This window comes from Abramis brama, assembly GCF_963993115.1.
Source record: "Abramis brama genome assembly, chromosome: 12".
NCBI lineage: Eukaryota > Metazoa > Chordata > Actinopteri > Cypriniformes > Leuciscidae > Abramis > Abramis brama.
The window spans coordinates 3,199,324-3,224,565 of NC_139974.1; the positions used below are offsets into that span (position 1 = coordinate 3,199,324).

The 25,242-nt window shown below is 38.3% G+C and overlaps 2 protein-coding genes and 1 long non-coding RNA gene across 4 annotated transcripts in view; 1 reads left to right on the top strand and 2 right to left on the bottom strand.

Annotated features, from left to right (window-relative positions):
• LOC311093945 (uncharacterized protein) overlaps positions 1-6,069 on the bottom strand; it is a 35,544-nt gene extending 29,475 nt beyond the window's left edge. Inside the window, exons 1-6 of one of the 2 annotated variants that reach the window (XM_084131636.1) lie at positions 5,834-6,069; positions 4,995-5,066; positions 4,541-4,657; positions 4,300-4,416; positions 4,058-4,174; positions 3,821-3,937 (exon numbers count right to left, since the gene is read on the bottom strand). In XM_084131636.1, coding sequence (XP_083987762.1) covers positions 3,821-3,937; positions 4,058-4,174; positions 4,300-4,416; positions 4,541-4,657; positions 4,995-5,044 — 518 coding nt within the window. In that variant the 5' untranslated portion in view covers positions 5,045-5,066; positions 5,834-6,069. The remainder of the gene's footprint in view (positions 1-3,820; positions 3,938-4,057; positions 4,175-4,299; positions 4,417-4,540; positions 4,658-4,994; positions 5,067-5,833) is intronic. The other variant, XM_084131637.1, reaches the window with a different exon arrangement.
• The window catches only part of LOC311093928 (uncharacterized protein), a 773,523-nt gene that overhangs the window by 669,762 nt on the left and 78,519 nt on the right, over positions 1-25,242 (top strand). The window lies entirely within an intron of this gene.
• LOC311094044 lies at positions 7,222-9,956 on the bottom strand. The gene is made up of 3 exons (XR_014608546.1): positions 9,894-9,956; positions 9,755-9,805; positions 7,222-7,460 (listed from the first exon to the last, which is right to left on the bottom strand). It is a non-coding gene; the product is annotated as an uncharacterized lncRNA (long non-coding RNA).

The window sequence follows — 25,242 nt, forward strand, 5'->3', positions numbered from 1 at the left end:
AAAACAAACAAGTTTATTTTTAAACTGCATTATCATATTATTTTAGTAAGGCTGAGGACTCTTAATAACCACAAATAACATATGTTAGGGAAATCTGTTCATGTTTTGTTACGCGTTTCTGGATTTAAAAAAAAAATAAATAAAATATTATATATATATATATATATATATATATATATATATATATATATATATATATATATATATATATCGGCCGATATATCGGAATATCGGATTTTTAAATCACCAAATATTTGTATCGGTATCGACCTTAAAAATCCTTTATCGGTCGGGCTCTACTTCTTATGATGTAACAAGTACATCAGGATTTATGGGAAGTGTTCCCGGTTCCGGCTGACCTAAACTATGCAGCCTAACATTGAATTATAGAAGTCTATTGTGGTGACCCACAAGTAAGACTGAAAAAGACATTCACCAAGGGACTGTACCTTTAAGGGTGAGATGTTTTGATATACGAGTTCCGGGTTAACGTTGTGTGGCTGTTTTGACCTCATTCGCTGTACAGTGTATTAGATATATTGAAGTGGAGAGTAAAGCTGACTTGATTTTTTTTCAGGAAAATCACGATTCACGATTTTATCATGATTCTTTTTATGTTGGTTTTACTATTTTGTGACTGAGCATTACAGCCAAACTAATGTCCATATTTTAAAGGGATAGTTCACCCAAAAATAAAAATTATCTCATTATTTACGCACTCTAATGTTGTTCCAAACCTGTATTAATTTCCTTCTAATATTTTCTATTATTAATATTTTGAAGAATGTGGTTATCCAAACAGTAGCTGGTCCCCATTGACTTCCATAGGAGAAGAATATACCGGTACTATGGAAGTCACTGGGGTACATCAACTGTTGGTCATTCTTCTTAATAACTTTTATTTTCAACAGAAGAAAGAAACTTATTCGAGTTTTAAACAACTTGAGAGAGTAAATTATGATAATTTGAATTTTTAGGAGAACTATCCCTTTAATGTTAATAAATGGACAAAATGCAAAGAGAAAATCACTCACTGCTCTTGACTGATAACTTTAATAGTAGCTTTAATTAATTTCAATGTGTAATTTATACAGTGAAGTCTATGTTTTGTTTTATTTTCATGTTCATTTAATTAATTTCTTCAATGCTATTGTTAAATACACCTACTGTAGCTGAAAACATAAAGCACTGTTTATTTAATTTGTATATTAAGTTGTGTATGTTGTATCTTTGATCTTAATATTTAATAACAAAGAAAATAATAACAAATATTTTTATCTTTGCCCCTGTCTGCCATTCTTTTTTATTTTATATTTTGTTACCTAAGGTTTTGTTTTTAAGGACAAGCGGCAGCGTGTTTACAATTTCTACTGTCTCTTTAAGAGCTGCGCGCGACGCGTCTAATATACACGCATTTGACAAGCAGATTTTCTCTCAATTTTCTCACGTTTGCTTTCACTTTAGACATAACAGACTTTGTTTATGTAAACCTTGTGTGAATTTGACAGTATTAGCACAATAAGACTCGAAAGATAATTTAGTCCAGTATCCAGGCGCTGGTAGACAGGCTTTTAGTACATGTACATGCTTCACATGTACGCGCTGAGAAACGCACACATCAGAACAGTGCATCAGCACACAAATTAAATGTTTAACCGACAAGGCATTAAAGCACATGCAAATTATGAACTTTTGTGAACTGCAGTCTCCCGTTCCGCTGCGTTAACATTTTATGTGAATATACGTCGTGTTGTTCAGTATGTTGGGACAGAGGTGCCAGAACAACTGATATAGAATGCACAATACTACGATATTTTTCAAAAGCAGATCATGGAGACATTTTAATCGTCCACGATCAAAAATCGTCATATCGCACACCCCTAACTCCGACGCGAGTTGGATACGGCTGAATTATGTCACACAACGACGGTGGTGAAAATGCTGCTGCTGTGGCGCTGGCAGCACAATCCACGGCCGTGGTTTCAACACATCGAGGCCCAGTTCCAGCTTAGAAGAATAACACAGGACGTTACAAAGTATTTCCACGTGGTAGCGGCCTTAGATGCCTCGACGACAGCCAGGGCTATGGCGCTGTTAGAGACTCATCCGGCTGACGGCAAGTACAACGCACTCAAAACATTCCTGTTGAACCTCTTTGAACTGTCGGAGCTGGAGAAGGCAGACTGCCTGCTGTCCCTGAACGGCCTTGGCGACAGCAAGCCGTCCGAGTTAATGGAAAGGATGCTGGCTGTGCTGGGCGCGGCGAATCCCTCTTTCCTCTTCGCCGACACTGGCCAGCTCCCCCCTCCCTTCCTTCCTCCAGAGACTACCGTGCGCTGGCTGTGGAGGCAGACAGGATTTTCCTCGCCAACCAGCAGCAGTCTGTCCATGCGCTGCTGCCCCCCCAGCGCATGTCTGCCACGCTTCCACCCACGGAGGACGACCCGGACACCGCAGCTGCTGTGACGGCCCGCTGACAGTGTATGGATGGGTGGTGTTATTACCATTCCAGGTTTGGGGCCAAGCAGTGTCACCAGCCTTGCAGTTTTGGAGCCCAGGGAAAAGCCAGGGCCGGCGCTCATTAGCAGCTATGGGCACTGGCCGTGACTGCAAGCTGTTATTCATTGCTGACTCCTTGTCCGGCCGGCGGCTGCTGGTCGATTCTGGGGCTCAGCGCAGCATCCTGCCGGCGAAGCCTGTGGACACCATGGCTGGCGTGCAGGGCCGCCCGATGGACGCCTCCAATGGCATGCTCATTCGGACCTATGGCACGAGATATGTGGAAGTGTGTTTCGGCAGGCGGCGTTTCGGCTGGGACTTCGTCATGGCCGTCGTGTCTATGTCGCTCCTGGGGGCGGATTTCCTCTGCGCTTACAGACTGTTGGTGGATGTTACAAACTGCCGCCTGATCGATGCCCTCTCTTTCGCTTCGTACCCCTGCAGGCTGGGAGGGATGGGGGTGCTTTGTCTGTTGAACATGCTTGCCAACGGGGACCTGTATCAACGCCTGCTTGCTGAGATCCCTGACATCATCATGCCCACGTTTTCATCGGCGGTGGCTAAGCATGGCGTTGGAGCACTACATCACCACGCTTGGCCCCCCAGTCTATGCACGAGCCCGGCGCCTCGACTCTGCCAAGCTCGCGATCGCCAGGGAGGAGTTTGCCACCATGGAGCACCTCGACATCATGCGCAGCTCCAACAGCCCGTGGGCTTCCCCCCTGCACATGGTGACCAAGGCTGATGGTGGTTGGCGCCCCTGTGGTGATTTCCGTTACCTGAACAATGCCACCACCCCCGACCAGTACCCAGTTACTGCACATACAGGACTTCTCCGCCCACCAAGCCGGCGCCACCATCTTTTCAAAGGTGGACCTGGTGCGAGGTTACCAGCAGGTGCCTGTCCGCCCGCAGGATGTACCTGAGACAGCGGTCATCACACCCTTTGGCCTTTTCGAATTCCTACGGATGCCTTTCGGCCTCAAGGGTGCAGCGCAGACTACAATGCACTCCCTGATGCGATACTGTAGTAGACGGTTGCATACTAATAATTTTCTCCCTGATATTATCAATTTTATAAGTGAAGAAGTTCATAAAGTCATTACTGCTGTGCTGCTTGGAAACATCTGGGCTTGAAGCTTTATTTTTCATTAGTTTAGCCACTGTTTCAAATAAATACCTAGGGTTTTGTTTATTTTATTCTAATAGGGTTGACAAATAAACAGATCTAGCAGCTTTTAAGGCCTCTCTGTATGCAATCGAGCTCTCCTCACATGAGACCTGTGGTCTCTGTCTGTCTTTAGAAACAGAAATGTTGTACCTCAGATCAGTTGATGTGTGTTTTCCCTTAAATTTCAGTGGCTGATCCATAGACGCGTCACTCTTTATGGACACACAGCTGGTCTTCAGTGAGATTGATCTGTCACCCTCAAACTGACTTTAATAGAATAGAGATAATAGAGACAATATTCAGTTTGGTTGATTTATGAAAATAAAAATCGCATGCATTATTTGAGTGTGTCTGTGGTCTCTTTCTGTCTAAACAAAAATGTTGTACCTCAGATCAGCTGATGTGCGTTTTCCCTTAAAGTTGAATGGCTTTATCATAGACGCGTCACTCTTCAGGGACACATAGCGGGACTCCGGTGAGATGAATCTTTCACCCTTAAATTGACTTTAACAGAATAGAGATAATAGAGAGACAATATTTAATTTGGTTGATTTATGAAAATAAAAATCGCATGCATCATTCGAGTGTTCTGTGGTCTCTGTCTGTCTTTAGAACCAGAAATGTTGTACCTCAGATCAGTTGATGTGTGTTTTCCCTTAAATTTCAGTGGCTGATCCATAGACGCGTCACTCTTCATGGACACACAGCTGGTCTTCAGTGAAATTGATCTGTCACCCTCAAACTGACTTTAATAGAATAGAGATAATAGAGACAATATTCAGTTTGGTTGATTTATGAAAATAAAAATCGCATGCATTATTTGAGTGTGTCTGTGGTCTCTGTCTGTCTTTAGAACCAGAAATGTAGTACCTCAGATCATTTGATGTGCGTTTTCCCTTAAAGTTGAATGGCTTTATCATAGACGCATTACTCTTCATGGACACACAGCTGGACTCCGGTGAGATGAATCTTTCACCCTTAAATTGACTTACATAGAATAGAGATAATAGAGACAATAATCAATTTGGTTGATTTTACATAAAAATAAATCCCACATGAGAAGGTTGTCTATTAAGACAGTATGTTGAAGTGTGATGAGACTGTCCAAGGATAATCTCATATATGATCTAGCTGTCTACTGTATCTGTGTGTCTTTGGACAGTGTTTAAAGACCCTGAGTGGCTCCAACTACTGTATATCCCGGCACCAGAATATGACAGAGACAACAGATCACTACACCAACCCTGGCAAACACACACAACACCCTGTTATGTGCAGAAAATGAGTCTTCTATAACATTAAGATCATATGAAGATTGAAGTACCTGAATCCTGGAGAAGAATCTCCATGTCTGAATGTGTGTGTGTCGTCCATGATTCATTCAGTCTTCATGGAGCTGCTCGAGTAAGAGATCAGACACACTCATCACACACACTCAAATATCAATACATTTCATTTGACATTTTCTTCAGTGTGTTTATGGAGACAAAACTAATCAGATTTATGATTTCTAATCAATAATTATCAACATTTAGTGTGATTTTCAATCCTGTAAATGAATGTCCAGAACTGGTAGCCTATCATCTGAATCAGCAGATTCTCTTCTTCAGTCAGATCTGTAGCGTTTGCACCAGTATTTCATCTGTGTGTGTTTAAAACAGAAATATCTCGGCTGAACAGACTGGGAAGTTTGTAACACTAGAGTTTAATGTTCTTCCACTGAAGCCTCAAATATTGTACAAATGGGACAGTTTACTGTAAGCCCACATTTAATACATCTGTGAAACTGACTAACATGCAGATATTTGTTCAAGATTTTGTGTTTAAAACCACTTTTTTTTAATAAAATGTTTTCTATTGGTTTAGTTGAATTAAATGTTCAATAAAACTACATTACCTAAAGGAAGTTTGTAACAACAGCACTCTTTGTACTTGACATTCATTTACACAGAAAATTATATAAAAGTTTGAGACACACAGCCATTTAGTAAAAGTAATTTAGTAAAACTTTAGTAATGTTCCTTTATTTGTACCGAAAAGTAGGCATACATAAAAGGTGTAAAAGTGTATTTTAACATTTGGTCTAGTCAATGTCCAAAGACAATTAAGACAATAATCGATACAATTATGTGTAATGTACTTTAATATTTCATGGTTACTTACGTTATTGATGAAGCAATTTTCATCCGTTACACTGGAACACTTAGGCTACTCTGAATATAAGGTTATTAACACCTCGAGTTTTCCATCAACAGCACTTTAAAAAAAATCACAAATAAACATACAAACATCGCTTGATACTTGGGTGATCAGTTGTTCGTATAAAGATTCTTAAACCTAGGTGTAAATGGCGCTTGCAAACACGCTTGAAACATGCTTGAAAGTATACTTCCGGGTATAAAATGGCGCTTGTAGCCATGCTTGTAGCCTAAATAAAACACACTTGAAAGTATTCTTAAACCCAGATGTAAAATGGCGACTGTAAATTTGAAAGTAAGTTATACTTTCATTTTCATTTTCGCCGCACAGTGTTAGATCAACTTTACTTAAACGACGTTTGGCATTTGTATAACTCTGCAAAGAAAAAAATGCGCTGTATGTCAGTAGATATATGAAGTGTCGAAACGCATATTCTTTTTGTTATTTCAACGAAAAAAAAAAAAAACAGGCGCGCATGCCCTGTGCGCGAGAGAAATCACTGGTAACCACAGCAACCGTTCAGCCAGCGGAATATACAAAACATCACATTCATTCCCCCCCTCCCCTCAATTTTCATTATACTGATTACTCCAATTGCGCTGCACACTTTGTGTTAAAAACTGTGAGGTTACTGCGCGCATGTTTTTCCTTTTGCTAATATTTTGTCATTCCCCAGCAAACATTTGGACGTTTAATGACCGTTGAAAAGACGTCCGACCGAGACGTCCCGTCATGGTTGAAAAATAGTTCCAAAATGGAAGTTGAACCGACGTCTTTGACGTCGTCTGGCCGTAAATTCCACTTCTTTTCTGCGCGTCCCTGGACGTCTAAATGGGTTTATTGTTTTTTTTAGTTCTTCTGGATGTTTATAAGATGTGTTGCTGCCAAATGTATGTGTAGGCCTATATATAATTCTGCATATAAAATAATCACCCATATTGTGTAACATCGTGAAAGGCAATAATTTAGGCTATTTTTACACATCTGAACTTGACAAAGGTTCAAAAGGTCCAAAATCGGTCCGGTCAGACCTGGACGTCTATAAAACCGTTTAATCACGTGTACATCAACACATTATTTGTGGACAAAAGCAAAAAAAATAGTGCTATAATTTAGCTCAACATTTTATTGTGAATATTACATTTGAAATGTCTTCCAGTTGTTAAACAGCTACTATTCAAAAAAGATAATAGAAATAGTACAATGTGGTAAATTCTGTGGTAAAGACAACAGTTTCACATTAAGGTTAAGCAGACATTAATCAAACCAGAATATAACAAAAGTACAGGAACAGTCATCGCATTCTATTTTTAGTCTTTCTATAAAATGCCATCATTGATGAATAGAGCTGTCATAGCTGTGGCAGTACTAAGTTTCAGTTACTAACAGTCTTGCATTACTGTTAAACAGCCATAAATAAAAGTTTTTAGAGTCCATGAAGTTTATTTATGGCTTTATGGTTTTTGTTTTGTTTATGGCACATTTTTTAAATCAACCACCCCCAGCTCTTCCTGGAGCATTCTTCAGGTGTTCCTCCACTGCTGCATCATGTCCGAGTCTGGAGCATTTGGGCTCCACCTCATCACAGCATCTAAGGAAAGAGAATATGGTTTAAAAAAAAAAGAAAAATGCTAATTTCTAGGTAAATTACGTACTTTTTTTTTTTGAAAAGTGTCGGAAAATAACCATTTTATTTTACTGCATAATAATCTTATGCCAATAAAATATGTTCTGCATTAAATGTGTTCGAATAGTGAAAAAAGAAAAAAAAAAAAAAAAAAAACAGCATTTGCCCTCTTCAATACTGAGCCCTTCACTAGCTGTGTAACTGTAAAAGTGAAACGGACATTTCTGATAAAGACAGGTGGTCTTTTAAAGAATGTCCCCTGAATAGATAAAAGTTAACAATAAAAATTACATTAATATTAGACAAGGAACAAGAGATTTTTTTTGAATGTCATAAGGCCAAAATTACATTGAATTACATCGTACAACGCGTTTGTGTAGCGTTGAATGACTTTTCTATTTGGCCACCACTCCTCATTTTTAAAATCGCCATTAAGGCATTTGACTAGCCTGGCTAACGTCAGACCTAGTCTCATTGAGACTTGAGGTGTGTTCGACATCGGCTGCGGCTGGATGCAACCGATCGGCGAGAGTAGCCGCGTGCAGGCGGGGAGGAGCTGCAAACGGAGACGTGAAGTCGGACACTTTCTGGTTCCCGTAGTGACCGCTCACGTGGTGTTTGCATACTTTACCACAGCTGCAGTGAAATAAATGCAATATTTGCCAAATAATACACAGATGTTTCAGAGACATTTTCATTCAATACTTTATGCACAGCTTTATAGAGCGTATGAACAAGAATAAAGTTCAACATAAGCTACTATCAATGAAGTGGAGTCTACGTTTTTTAAGCAATTTTAATTTGATAAACATGACACAAAATAACATGACAACGACATGAAAAGAGTGTTCACTGTTATAAACTGATTTGAGAGCTTTAGAGGAACTAAAGGTGTTCGAAATAAACACGAAACACACGTGATCATTGTCATGCGGTGAATCCGGCCAATCGTGGAACAGCTGTGTCGTCATCAGCCCACGTGCAGCCCAGTGCAGCCGCTCTTGAGAAGCTGCACTGGCTGAGTTCTCCGGCTACTCTCGAATTGCTCGCGCGGTACTTTGATGGCATACGTCACAGTCACGTGGCGTCGGCGCTGTATCAAGTCGGACAAAATTTCTAACCGGCATGCACTGCTTCAAGTCAGCCGCCGATCGATCTGCGCAGAGCTGCATGAAGTCGAACAAGCCTTTGGTCTGGGAACTACGTGCGCATTTTCTCGTATTTGAGGCGTGGTTTACGAATGCCCAGAGCCGTTTATTGGGCGCTATGAATGTCTATCAAATGCGCCTGTACGTAGCTCATAGCTAATCGCTTCAATTATACCAGATGACGTATGTAGAGTGAGAGAAATTCGACGAGGAAAAAGACGATGGGTCAAAGATTTATTTGTACACGATGGCGTTTAGCGAATATTACCGTTTGTGCAAGATAAACATGAGGGTAGAAGGTAACGTCAGAGCCCGTCTCTGGTAACGTCGAGTCTGATATAAACAAACTGCTTCGGTGTCGTCATCATCTTGCTGCTCCCTCCCCGTTCTGTGATTGGTTCCCTTTTTCAGGGGAAAAATTGTCCCATGGTGTCCAGACTGCCTAGCAGCGTGAATAGAATCGCGCTGCGAGCAAGGCAGTATGGGGAAACCCAGGCTAGCATTTGACATGATTCTGTGAAAGAAATTACACAGGATTACTTCACCTCAAAAAAAAAAAAAAAAAAAAAAAAAAAAAATAGGTCAAGGTCAATTCAGGAGAGACTGAATTGACGATGAGCGAAAACAATGGTATCAATAATCATTCAATACTTGGTTAAATACTTGCACTTCTAACAAAGGTTGACAACAAACTCCAAATAAGCCAGTGTTTTAAACACACCATATATAGTTAATTAAATTTTATTTCTGTGTCATGCCAAACATTTGGCCCATCCCACATGGGATTACAAGACACCACAAACTTATTCAGCAAACATCTTCCGGTCGCATATACAAATCATTCTGAGAAATACATGAATACAAATATATACATACACACACACAAACAAATCTTCGTCTACAGATCATCTCGATAAAGAGCTTTTTTCCTCTTCTCCCAGGCTTTCTCAAGATAATTGGCTAATTTATATGTTTCACATGTGAACAGCCAGCTCAGTCTTTGAGCATCATCCATATTTACCAAATCAATCTCTAATTTTATCTTACAAAAAAAACAAAAAAAAAAAAACACACTGTTCACAATAATTAGAAATATATAATATTTCTTACTTTCACTTTCAGTTGACATGGGGTAAGCGCTCCTTGAGGGTCTGGTGCCAGCTATTTCAAAATGTAAAGATTTGTAAAATGTAAATTCAATTTTGGATAGGACAACCACATGGCTGGAAAAGACCATTAACACACATACCCTCACTTCTGTGCTCTCTCCCAAATGCAGCGGTCAAGAGGCAAGACAACATCAGGAAATTCTGTAAACAGAATGAAAATGAAAACAAAACACACAAACTTAAATAAGAGGGTATAGTTAAATGAAAACAGTAAACAATATTGTTTTATTTTAACTACTTTGTGGATGTAGCAAAGATTTAGACTTCTTGTAATCCAATTGGACAGTCAACTATTGTAGCCATAATAATAATTCACAATGACTAAATCCAAGGTAGCCAACCCTGGTCCTCGAGAGCCACTCTCCTGCTGGTTTCCAAACTATCCCTGCCCTACTTCCTGCTGACTAATACTGGATCAGGTGTGCTGTCAGACAAATAAAATAAATAAATAAATCGCCCGTTAGATATACACAAGATGATTTATATCTCATGTTAAACCACTAGACTAGTAATATTTATATATCATAGTGACATGAATTGTTTTGCGATCTGCTGCGACGTGACTTCGCGGGGTTTCTTGACTCCACCCCCACGTTAAAACAGCGCCAAGAAGAGAAACGCAGAGAAAAGTGAAGCGCAAAGGGAAAACGGTATTGCGAGCACACGCTTGACTGAAACGCAAAATAAAAACAGCGTTGCAAATAACTTAGTATGTGTGAGTAAGGAAAATATGTTGCATAGATAAAATAGGATTGCAGCTGTCATTGATTTTTTGCAATTAATTATATCTTTCTTTTTGCAGTACTTCATTTTATTTTGCAAATCTTTTTTTTTTTAATAGGCTACTTTTTTCCCCTTTGCCATTCTTTATTTTTGTGAGCAGAACATTTTTTCTTTGCTCAAAACTTTATTTTTGTCTTGCAAAACTTTATTTTCTTTCGCGATACTTTATTCTTTTGCAAAACTATGTGGCATTATATTGACTCCATAGGATTTAGCGCATTTTTGAATCTGCAGTGGCGCCGAGCAGAGCGAACATCAGAGAGTACAAGGTTTGGTCGCGAGTGCATTTATTGATAGGTTGCTATGATATTACATCTGCATCGGTGCAGTTCTTTGTCATAAATGCATTGCAGTTTACATAATGTAATGTTACTGGAGCATTTAATAATATTAAAACATTTAAAACAAACTGTTTTCTATGGAGAAGCATCACATTATCCTTCAGAAATCATTCTAATATGATGATTTGATGAAACGTTTATGATTATTATCAGTTTTGAAATCAGTTGTGCTGCTTCACATTTTTGTGTTTTCAGGGTTAATTGATGAATAGAAAGAAAAAAACATTTATTTGAAAAATCTTTACTCTCTCTTCTGGTCAATTTAATGCATCCTTGCATTTTAAAATATAAAAATATTTATTTTCTATTCTTATAAAAATAAAAATTCTATTGAACCCAAACTTTTGAATAGTAGTGTAAACTACCATTTATATATGTTGGGTCTATTTAACAATTAATCCTGGAGAGAGAGAAAAGAAAATGGATTAAACTGTTAGACTGGTTTACACAGAAATATTAATCAGCACAACTGTTTTCAACATTGATAATACTCAGAAATGTTTAGGACGTTTGCATTGTGAGAATGTATAGTATTCAATTATAAAAATGCTGACTCGTTAGGTCATGTTTTCTCATTAAAATCTGACGATTTCCTATTAATTCAATAGAATGTAAGGGAATAACTCTAGAATAACCTTCCTGATAATGTTTGGGGCCCAGAAACATGATCCTAATTTAAATCTAGATTAAAGACACATCTCTGTAGCCAAGCATTCAATTTACACATCTCATACTCTTGCACTACAGTTATATGTGATGAAATAATAAAAAGTGCACATGATCATCTTTTGCCTGAAATAATATGACAGCAGCTATGCTAATCTTTCTCCTGTTGCTTCCCTGTTTCTATCTCAGGATGCTCAGCAAGTTTACTAGAGATTACAGCAGCTCCAGTGTGGATCCAGCCTCACTTGTGAAGACTTCTAATGACACCAACACTCACGAAGACTTCAGATGATGGCAACTATAGATGGACACACAACTGCCAGATATTATCCTTATATTGCATTGGCCCGGTTTCACACACAGGGCTTAGATTAAGCCAGGATTAGGCCTTAGTTAAATTAGGATATTTAAGTAGCTTTTTAAAATGTACTTTAGACATTACTGTTGTGCATCTTGAGACAAAACAATGGCACTGAAATATTTTAAGATATGTCAGTGCAAGTTGCTTCCAGTTAAGACAGTTCAAACATGCATTTTAGTCTGGGACTATCTTAAGCCTTTTCTGTGAAACCGGGGAAGGGAAGGGAAGGTTTGCATGACAGTTTTGCTGACAAATAAACAGGAATATCTTAGTACACGTAACTAAGAGAAAGAGTAAACATTGTTCTAACATATTACCAACATTGTAAGAATAGCGGATTGAAAATCTGCAAACTTACCCTTTAAAAATGTTGAAGGATAGCAATTAGGACTTTAAACTCATGACTTGTATGTATTATTTTATGGACATTACTTTGTTGCCAAAAGATGCTCTCCAGTGAATAGCAGTCGCCTCTGGCTGATTAAAGGATATTTTCCGATTGTATAACCTTGAACATGCATTTTTTTGTAAAGCTGCTATAAAACTATTTGTATTGTGAAAAGCACTATATGGTTTTACTATGGTACAACTGTACCAACCATGTTATTTATTTATTTTTCAAACCATGGTTCAACTAGTAATATTGCTGTAATTATTGCTGTAAAATTATGGTAATCATGACTATAAACGTATGTTTTTAAACCTTGGTTGTTGTGAAACCATGGTTCATTTTGTTAGCAACTATGGTTTTACTGCAAATGCTGTGGTAGAACCATGGTTAATTTTCATAAAGGTACAACTTATCCTATAATGTACTTGACTAATAGTCACATTGGATAAAATAATCTGATAAATGTAATGCAAATGTATCCATTTCATCTGTTCACTGAAAATTAATTTAATAAAAATAAATTTGCAACTGCTATTGAGACTGGTGTACATTGCTTTTTTTTATCCATTATAGTGAATTTTGGTTAGCATGAGTAACTGATTATAAACCGTGGACCGACCGTGGTCCGCCAGAAAACACTTATTATAAACCAGCGGCACGATAGCGGACCACCGTCGGGAAAGCGGCGGCTGCCGCTGGAGGTCCGCTAGAATAACGATGAGCAAAACGCCAGTGATCCGCCGGCGGCGTCCGCCAGTGGGCCGCCAACTTTGCCACCGGTGGTCCGCCACTGGCCCGCTGGACTCATGTTAGCTGGGTAAATGCACGTGTAAAGGACGTCACCTACTTATGGAACGCCGTTGGGGACAATACTTATTATATGCAACGCGTGAAATTTGGACGTATTAACACGCACAGTTTGTACGCGTAAATACGAAGTATATGTTCGGGTGTCGCGTCAGACCGCACAACAGCCAATAGCGTTGCTCTATTTAGGATTTCATTTGCATTTGTGATTCGATGGCACGTTGCTGTATACATATATAAACAACATCAGACGACATTTCTTTCCGTGAGGGATGATGTGCTGTTAGGTAAGCAAATACCTATGCAAACGTCACACGTAACATTTGTTCGTGAATGAGATCGTAATTTTACTATAGGTGTGTTCGACATCGGCTGCGGCTGGATGTAACCGATCGGCGAGAGTAGCCGCGTGCAGGCGGGGAGGAGCTGCAAACGGAGACGTGAAGTCGGACACTTTCTGGTTCCCGTAGTGACCGCTCACGTGGTGTTTGCATACTTTACCACAGCTGCAGTGAAATAAATGCAATATTTGCCTAATAATGCACAGATGTTTCAGAGACATTTTCATTCAATACTTTATGTAGGCTACTGCTTCATACAGCGTCTGTTTGAACAAGAATAAAGTTCAACATAAGCAACTATCAATGAAGTGGAGTCTACGTTTTTTAAGCAGTTTTAATTTGATAAACATGACACAATATAGCATGACAACGACATGAAAAGAGTGTTCACTGTTATAATAAACTGATTTGAGAGCTTTAGAGGAACTAAAGGTGTTCGAAATAAACACGAAACACACGTGATCGTTGTCATGCGGTGAATCCGGCCAATCGTGGAAAAGCTGTGTCGTCATCAGCCCACGTGCAGCCCAGTGCAGCCGCTCTTGAGAAGCTGCGCTGGCTGAGTTCTCCGGCTACTCTCGAATTGCTCTCGCGGTACTTTGATGGCATACGTCACAGTCACGTGGCGTCGGCGCTGTATCAAGTCGGACAAAATTTCTAACCGGCATGCACTGCTTCAAGTCAGCCGCCGATCGGTCTGCGCAGAGCTGCATGAAGTCGAACAAGCCTGTTGGCATGTACATAGGCAAGCGTAAAACTTTAGAGTCAATGATGCATTTATACGTTGGCTGTGATGTCAGTGCTGTGTCATGCTGTGTCATGCTGTGGCATCTCATCCCGTTTGTACTCATGCAGGTTTTTTGTCTCCGGTAACGTGGAAAAGTGGATTGCTCTCTACGATCCCAGCAAGCAATAGCCGTCATTTCAACGTCTGGGTTAAATATAGACCCGATATAGTCCTATGTTTAACCCACTTTTAGCCCAAATAACATTTAATCTGGATAAATGTATTTTTTTCCAAAATAACTTGTGAGATGTATGATATTCCATCATGTAAGCAAAGTCAACTGTGATTACAAGTTGTTTAGTTTGCTTTATTTTACATGTTATATGTGTAGGCTGTGCGTAGCCACGATTTAGCTCGTATTCAGACCCGGCTATTGTAGACCACTTTTAGTCAAAACTGATTAATTGTAGTTTTTTGCCAGGCAGTGCATGAAATGGTTGATATTTCATCACGTTTGCATTGGTAATGATATCTACAAGGTTCAATGTGTCATTTCACGACATGGTCGATCTGTAGTCACGATTTAGCTCCGAATTGGACGGGCTATATGCGGTCTGCTTTAGCCCACCTGACGAAATCAAAGCAATCTGGGCTACGGACGGCTGGTTATAGCCCTGATTCAGACCAGCGAGCTAGTATAAGAATATCAGTCTTAAAAATGTTTTCGCTCACACAGCTTAATGTTTGCTGTCACACATAAACATACATTGGCTAACATATACACAATCTACGATATGACTGTCTATCATTTCAAATTAAATCAAATGCAATGGCATTTCTCAACCGCTAGATGGCACAATCGAAACACTACTGAGACATGACTACTGGGACTACTGGCCTTGCGCGACTAGGGCCCTGTCCCAAATGGCGCACTTCATGCGGACTTTCGGTCTCGTGGACTTGAATTGCGCGTGCTCGCTGAGTCTACGAGTCCGTAGGCTGTCCCATTCAGTACTTTAACGCTCTGAAGTGTGCTCAGCAGCGCCCCCTTTACACCCTTGAAGCGGTCTTCCACGAAGCCCGCATAGAAGCAGGCTTCACGCACTTTAACTACCCAGGAATCCTTGCGAAAGGCCAATCAGACAACGGATGGGAGGAGATTTCGTTTACGGATAATTGTTGACATAAGCCTGAGAAGAAAATATTACGGTTTTTATGACCTAAATGTACATTTTACCAGTTGTTACCTACAGTTTATACAGACATTATGGTCATCGACCAGTGGTTGATGTCTCAAACATAATAATAGCGTGTTTAATAATACGATCGCATTATGATTCATTAAATAAATAGAACCGAATGGCAGGGCTTTACTGAGTCATATATTTAAACAGTATGAATATTGAAACTACTAATTGAAATTATGTTTAAATTATGTTTTAAAATTGTAATCTTAGTTCAAATGGAACATATGTATTATTATGTACAACTGTATACATCATTTAAATAAGCATGATATATCTATTGTTTAATGCCCAGGTGATATGCACAATATCAAAATATAGAACTGTAAAATTAGGATGTGTAGTGGACATGCAGATAAGACGTCGTAGTGCAAAAATGTGATTTCTCCTGTCCAACAACAACCAGGCCGTTATTTCCGGCGTGCCGATCGAGTCTGTCCCAAAAATACCTCTCAATGCGCCCTCGTGGACTCGCGCCAAGGGCCCTATAGGTCTGCACTACATGACGTCACCAAAGTGTGGACTCTGAGGAAGTCCACAAGTCCGGAGTGTGCCATTTGGGACAGGGCCTAGATCACTTTAGCCAGATCTCGCATACACATTTCCTCCATTTTCAATTTTATTTGACACGAGGCAGCTGTCAGAGAGCAACGGGCGAGCAACACTCTGAAAACCTTCAAATTTCTACTTCGATCTTGTAAGTATGCGTGTTATTTTTGTTATGTTCATTGTTTAAATTAGTTAGTTGTTATAATGTGTAGAAACCGTGACATTTTAACATTACCATTGCAGAGTACTATTTTTCTCCAACAAGTTAACGTTACCTGCACGTGTTATTGCAACTGTGTGCCCATATCTAAATTCAAGGTGGTAAGCATGAAACTGAATGTTATTATCATTACTATTTTTTATTATTATTAAAGATACCAATATATTTTTGTTTTTAGATTAGAGTAAGAAATACTAGTTTTTGATTTAATGCAAATTGTCAAAGTACTTTACATAAAACTTAACAGCAACATAGTGCAATATGAAAAGAAATTATAAAAAAATATATATTTTTTTCCTTTCCAATTAATAAAAGGTAGTGGCAAACAGTGAAGTCTTTAAACTTGATTTAAAAGAATTAAAATATGCAGCATACATTCAGTTTTCAGTGAATTTGTTTCAGATATGGTGCATAAAAACTGAATGCTGCTTCTCCATGTTTTGTTTTGATTTATAATTTTGACTTATAAATTTGATATAAAAGTAGCTGGCTACTGTCCCAGATGACCTGAGAGGTCTGCTCTGGATGGTTCATAATGCATCAGAAGATTAGAAATTTACTTTGGCCATAAAATGTTAATTAATTTAATAACCAGCTGTAGTATTTTGATATGAATTCTTTGACAGACAGATAGCCAGTGTAAAAACCTCACAACTGGAGTGATGTAATCCACTTTATTTGATTTAAAGACACTGTTTATTGCAAATTATCCAGCAATCAGTCAACAAAGTACAGCAACTGAATATACAGAACACTTGTCACTGACTACCATTAAATGTCTTGTTACCAACATTCTTCAAAATATATATTTTTTGTGTGTGTTCAACAGAAGAAAGCCATACAGGTTTGGAACCAAGTGAAAGTGAGTAAATGCTTACATGATTTTTTTTAAGTGAACTACCCCTATAAGTATCTTTTTATGTTCATTAGAGTTATATGAGTAAGTGATAAAGAATGATTTATAGGGATAGTTCACTTTGAAATGAAATTTTGGCATGTTTTAGCTTACCTTAAGGGAATCCAAGATGTAGGTGTCTTTGTTTCTGAAGTAGTTTCAATTTTGATATTTTTAAGTCAAACTGTTCTTGTCTGTCAGTCAGTCATATAATGCAGTTCTATATGGTCACTACCTGAAAGAGCACGATTGTTGTCACGATTTGTTATGATTTCTCTTACATTATGAGCGCGCTTTTTGACGTGCCTACATTTGTAATAAAAAAATTTTGGTCAGCAGTAAAAATTGTCTATTCTTGGGCTATGTTTAGACGTCTATTAGATTTTCACTGACAGCCCAAAATTAGCCTCGTTTTAGCCTAGGCGTCTGGGCTGTGTTTTGACGGCTATTAGACGTCTAGACGCAAAATTGCTTGCTGGGATGGCTCTTAGAAATTTTTTATTAAACTGTCAAAGAACTTTTACAGACTGCATTCAGTTTGCATCCTCTTATAACAGGCTATATACACATGTACAGTGCTTAATTTGTAAAGTGGGAGGTCCCGGAGCGCAGATCCGGCGACTCAAAACGGGGGTTGGAGGTAACGGAACAAAACAAACAAAAAAAATAAAATAAAATAAAAATTACACTGCCTACGTAGCTTCTCTGCAGGGACAGCGCCAGAGAATTTTTAACGCATGTGCTGAGTGGGTGCTAGATTTGACGGAGAGCCGCGCAAAACTTGGCCACTAAATTTTTAATATTCAGTTATGTTAATGATCACAATTAAAGTTTTAATTTTATTAAATTGAACAAGGGCAACTTTCAGCATTCAATCAAATAGGCCTATTCTAAAAGATGTAGGCTATTATTAATAATAATGTTATTTCAACACAATATCTCGTTATTTCGAAATAATATGTGTGCGTGCATCTGTAAATCCGGTGATGCGTGTATTGATTTTTATTAATAAATAAGTGTTTTCTCTAAAAGTGTCGACTCGGCTGCAAAGATGAAGTTGACGATCGCCATCTCCGTGTGAACGCGCTTATATAGAAATGCACATAAATAAGACTAATGGATTACATAATCAGAGAGTAGCCTTTTTCTTTTTTCGTTTTGAATTATTTCGTTTAAAGACATTTCAAGCTTTGTGTATTTGATGTATTTGTCATGTCTGTGTGAGGCATAGGCTGAGTTTCGTTAAGTTAGGGTGTGCTCTAGTTCACGTGCAATGGAAGTGAGCGCGCGGGTGCCTCCGTTATATTTGTTTCGTAGGCATATTTATTAAATACAGGCAATTGCTTGATGAAAAATTGATTAAAATTAAGATACAATTTATACAAAACGAAATTCACTTTAAAGAAAGGCTTTCTACAAAACAACTTCAACTTCAGCGGTCAAAATCATGTCTGACCCGCTCCATGTCTCATATTGCGCATCCTATCTTACTCGGTCGTGCTGTTCACTTTTCATAAATCAACATAAATGGAAAAAAAAATAACATTATAATATTTTAACAAATATGAAACTAAATGCGCTTTTTTAATGGCTACAACAGTATAGTAGGCCTACATACTTTCTATTTGTACAAATTTCTGCACATTAATTTAATTCTGAATTTTGCACACACAAGTTGAAAGGCATTTGTTCAAATCAAGTTCACGGATAATTGTGCGTGCATTTATTAATCATTATGATACTAAAATCCTAACAAATAGGCTATGCTATGTACAAAAATCAGAAAAGCCCAAATCAGAAAAACAAATCAAATGAGCCCAGAATATGAACGAAATTACACGTTAAGCATTTTCCTCCCATAGAAACGCATTATAAGAACGCTTAATGTGGCTTAATGCAGATTAGAATGTCCCCTTATTATGTCGAAATAACGAGCAGTGGCGGCTCCAGAGATTTTCTGTTGCAGGTGCTATGGGGATGCTCAACACTTAAGAGAAGGTGCTTTTAATTTTGGGGCGTTTCATTATGAAGGTCACATCGGACCACCCTTGGTATACACATGCGTACACGCCCGCATTAACTATACTCGTTCCATGACTATAAGCATATACTGTATATATATAATGAAAGGGCTATAGACAGGGGCGCAACTCCCCAGTGTCAGACGGGTATGCAGCAACAATGTTGGCCATCATCAATCTGGTGCACTTTGAGAGTTAAATTAAAAGCCCCAACCCATATTCAGAGCGCAAATTAAACAATAAAAATTCAAACCTCTTTTAGTTAGTGTCAGTCTACATTACACAATAATAGTTATAATATTAATCCCATGATACTAGCCTACACTCTAAAAAATGCTGGGTTGTGTTAACCCAATGTTGGGTCAAATATGGACTAACCCAACGTTGGGTTAAAAATTCAATTTAAAAATGGACAAACCCAGCCGTTGGTTTACATTTTTAATGTAACCAATGCAATTTGTCCATTTTTAAATTGCATTTTTTAACCCAATGTTGGGTTAGTCCATATTTGACCCAAAATTGGGTTAACACAACCCAGCAGTTTTTAGAGTGTAATAGCCATATATTGTAAAACAAATGCACTGAAAAATAAAATAAACTTTCATTATTAGTTTTGTACTAATTTCTATACTTGAAAGAGTATATTTTTCTATACTTTATATTTAAGATGTGATTGGGCCAGCCCAGTGTCAATCAAGAAAAGAACCAATGGGCCGCTGATCTACGTGTTTCATGGGGTGTCAGAAAAAAACGAACGCTGACTTTTTTTGATCAATGCATTACACCGGCACTTTACACAATTAAGCAAAACAAAACGAATGGGCCGCCTATGTACGAGTTTTATGGGCCGTTAAGACAAAAAAAAAAGTATGCGATGTATCGGACCAAAAAGCACGTCGGCCCACCGGGAATCTCCCGGTAGTCCCGATAGCCAGTAGTCTATGCCTGGACGTCACACTTTAAATCCTAGCTGTTGCCTCAGTTTCACCATCCACTTATTTACAGTAGCTGCTGTCGCAACAATTTACATGCCATCTCCTTTTCCCTCTTTCTTTTTCTATTTTTAGTCCCCGACAGCTTTTTTGCTTTATCCATCTTTTTTGACGACAACTCACTAACATTACTCGTTCCTGCGTTAATGCTCGCTCAGCGCTCACGGCGCCCGCGCCCGCCCCCGCCCGCGCGCGATTTTTAAATTAGTATTTAATTCCTATTTTTAACAACATGAAAAAGACTATTCAAACATGAAATTAAAATATAAAAATAATAAATTACAGACATTTCTTGGGGGTGCTGGGCAGGTGCTAAGGCTATTATAGGGGGAGCTACAGCACCACCTAGCTCCCCCCTGGCGCCGCCACTGATAACGAGATATTATGTTGATACTAGGCTACTGTGTCCACCGTGGTCTCCTTTTTGATCAGCGGAAACGATTTTTGCTTGTTTGGGATCTGACTGACCAGCGTATTTGAAAAAGTTAAGCAGACTTTCCTGTCTTTTTGACATTTTTCCCCTGCGTGAAACGATCGAGGCTAACAGCAATCTCAACTCGTACAACAAGCGCGCAAGTCATGTGTCACAAACATTGAACACTACACAAACAGTATTTATTTATTTATTTTTCATTTAGGCAATTCATTTTAGTGACATAGGTGCCGGATCCAATAAAAAAGGTGCCGGATCCAATGTCGGAGGTGACGGAACATGTTCCGGCGTGTTCAGGCTCAAATTAAGCCCTGTGTATAACATATGTTAACATACAACATACAACACTGGATACGGCCATAGCCAGGGTTTAATAATTAGTGAGGTCCAAGGTGGGGTGTCAATAATTATACATAATAGTGCCAATAAATGCCATAAATCATTCAACTTTAATAAATACAATGAATAATAAAGTTAGCAAAGGCTAAATACTAAATACTGTGGCTATTGTTTTTTCAAAATGACTGGAGTAATCTCCGAGTGGGCCAGCATCAATCTGGTATGAGAGACTCTGGAATGCTCCTTGAAGTCGGGATGTCAGTTTGACTGGAAATAATTAATACACATATACTGTATGTATACTGTATATGTCAGATAAAAATAATCTAATAACAACAATATATTGTAACAATCACAAATTTAACAATTATATTATAACAATAAGGCAAATACAAAAGCAGAAAACAAAGCACCAGTAGCCTATGACAATTTACAAATCTTTATTCAACATTTAAACACAGACACAATCATACGACACATAAACATTACAGAATCACTACAGCAGGCGGACCACGTAAACTGTGGGGCAGCCAGTCCAAGTCCAAGTGTAAATAGCAACAGTTGTGGATTCAGTAGACATTTAGATGCTATTTACTTATAAATAGTGACAGATAACGTTACTATTTGCTCATCAGTATTGTTGTGCATTAAACATCCTGCAATTTAACTGACAGTAGATTATTAGATTTATAAAACAATATTAAAATCATGGCAACTTATTGAGATATTAAAGACTAGAGCTACCCCTAACCTTACCCTAAATGTAACTTTTATGAATTAAAATTAATTTTAAGTCAAATCATTTTTATTGAAAACAATTTTGCGTTTAATAACTGTAAAGTTATAAAAAAAAGCGCTATCAGTGGGAATAGAACCCCGGTCTCCCTTTACACGTTACGCCACAGAAACCGCTGACTAAAGAGGATTTCCACATATAGGGTAGACTGGCCTAGTGTAATTAGTTCTGCCAACAAGTAGGCTATTTGTAGTGGTCCAAATAGACACCTCGAATGCATTAACCAGAGGGGAAATAGGCTATGGTCGTTGGATCACAGAGACCACTCACTTTTCCTACAGGACAAATTCCTTTAACGTTACAAAAGAATATAATGTTAATTCATGCAGTCATTGAATGTATTTAATCATTGACTCTAAATTATCACCAGTTTAACTAAAACAGAAAAAAATGTATGTCGCACATCAAATAAGACTCAGAAATATTACACGTTCAAAAATGTCATGTTTACACGACGAAAACGTTCGTATAGAAACACGTAACAAAAAATACACGGCCAAAAATGTTGCGTTAAGGCGATACAAACGATCGTGTCTTTAAATAACATGACAAAAAACTTCGCGTTTAGACGTACAAAACGTTCGCGTTTACACGGACCAAAAAGACGCGTACAAACTGTGCGTGTTAATGCGTCCAAATTTCACGCGTTGCATATAATAGGTATTGTCCCCAACGGCGTTCCATAAACGGGCGCAATCAGACAAACGCTCCATCTGTTTTCCTGAAGCCAAAATACATCCACACCCATGACTTGACGCCGACTGGAGTGTAACATTTCAATGTCATTGCCAGCTCGCTCTGACGGATCCATGTCAGACTCAACAATGTGTGTGAACATAGATAGACTGTGAAACGTAAGCAACGCGTGTGAAGCGGTGTGAAGAAGACAATAATGAGGTTAGCGCCACCCGCAGCTTAGTAGGTTGTACGCATATGTCGGAGCAGATGCTGAAAATAGACAGGTGGCAAAATAAACACATTAATCGATACTCTCGCGGACGCATCGATGCATCGAATCGTCGGCTGTATAATCGATGCATCGATACGAATCGATTAATATTTACACCCCTACTATGTGACAAGGTGTACAGCAAACAAGCTAAGAAACCCCCGAAATACGTTTTTATTAGCTCTCAACCCCAAAAAACGAGTGTTTGGGACATAAAAGTGGATACAGGCAGTTGAGACAGAGCGTCACGTGTCTCATTACTCTGAGAACTAACGTACGCCCGCTGGAGGAGACCGTAATCGGCAACACAGGATAGTTTATGTTACTAAAATATAATATATAAAACTGACATTTGGATATTTGACTTACCAGTGACCAAATGTTTAACTTACTGCACACGTAGTGTATTTTTAGTGCATACTGAGTGTCAGGATCCCACAATTTACCCATTCGGTCAGCCTGTATCCACTTTTATGTCCTCAAACGCTTGTTTTTTGGGGTCGACAGCTTATGAAAACTCATTTCTGGGTTTCTTAGTTTGTTTGCTGTACACCTTGTCACACAGCAGCTTTTAGGCATTATTCTGTCTTTTCTTAGAAGCAAGAAATGACAAGGAGGCAGCCTCTCACAGTGCAAAGTCAATGGAGACCGTGTTTCCCCCCCCGGTGGGCGTAGTCTTCAGATTATGACGCGTTATAGAGCTCTGTCTCGATTACAACACACACATGATCATCTTAGCCCTCAGATCACCAGAACATTACCAAACTATGTGACCATGACCAAAAGTGCATTAAACTCTTCTAGAGCATTCCTCTATAAACTACATGCTTTTGTATCAAATTTCATATTTTTATACTGAAATTGACCCTTACCAAGTTACACTGCCACTTTATAATGTTGAATATGCTGTACTGTATGTATATTTATAATAAATATTTATATATTTAAGTGTTTTGTGCACAATTTTTTCTCTTTACGAAAAGAAAGCTGTAAATTATACAGCGACTGCAACACTTGCTGGACAATGATTTGCATTATAAATGGGTTTACAGTATAATAGTATTATAGTCATATTTCTTTATTCATTTGTTTACATTTTTAATTATTATTTGATTAAATAACAACAAAATAAATACAAATATTAATAATAATAATTGCAATTAGATTAGATATTGGTTCTGCCTTTTATTAATGAAATAATCCACAGTTTCATGGCCTGTGTGAAATATATATGTGTGGTAAATGATGTCCAGTCACTGACAGGAGAGGGAAGATGCTCGTTTCAGACATTCATGATCATATACACCACATCCAATAATATATATACACTTTTTTATATATATTATGTATAATTATGGCATTGCACATAAAACTGAAGTGTAATAAAGCACAGCTGTAACAAACACAGCACTGTAAATGATGTTGAGCGTGTGTAAGCTTTAGTTATGAGAGGAAGCGTGTGTTTCAGTGACTCTGCACTGATCTGAGACCTGTAGTTTGATCAACAGCATTACGAGCGACAGACACAATGGAGGACGTCCTGTTCTTCTGTGTTTTGTTTATTCGGTAAATTTACTCTATGCTTTAACATGACTGATCATAATGTAGGCAGAGTAACGTATTTCCAATGAGCCTGGGGTTGGGAAAGTAAGGCTTTAACAAAGAAATGGTTCCTTAAACTATTGGCTTCAATGACCCCTATATGTCTTAACACGTTGAAGACCAAAACATAAAACACGTCCCTATTTCATTCCTGGAAGCCGGGCTCAATGAGCAAGCACTGTTAATGCATTCAGATATCAAATACTGACATTAAAGAATACATGAAAAGAACATTTCAGTAATCACACTGGTAACTTCTATAATAAAGTAAAATCTCCAGAGAAGTCATTCAACTTATTTGATATTTAGAAGGAAAAAACATTGATTAATACCTTGATTATAATCACTTATTACATATACATTGAAGCAGCAGTGGATTCCATCCACCCCCTTCAGTGCGCACACTTTAAGGTTGCTAGTAGTGGTTGTATGATGTATATGATTTGGTAATAGGGGAGAGCTACACTTGTCAAATTTAGACTGTTTTCCTGAATTTTTTAAACATGTTTAAAAATGATTGGTAGCTCAGGACATGCCTGGTAAGATGTAAGGTACTCTGCTCGGCTCGTAGTTTCTCATACATGATGCATACATACATATGAACATAATCGATTCCACGATTTCTCCCAACGGAGAAAAAAAGAAAACCACTGAAACTGATCTTCTCCAACGGCAAAGATTCCACTGTATAACCCAGCACATTTCTAGTTGATGGTGCCTTGATGCAAAATAAACCTCATGCAGTGTGAAAAGAAACATACACCAGTGATCAGATTTAGTTTTATTCATTTTTAATGTAGAACGAGGCTTAACACATAACACATTCAAAATTTAATTAGAGGTTGGTTCTTGCTAAGCATCAATATTGCCATTACTCATATTACACATTAAATTCATATTTACATTCAGAAACCACTAGTAGGCAACATTTTCACACACCAGTCAGAACCAAAAAAACAATCACATGTGAAG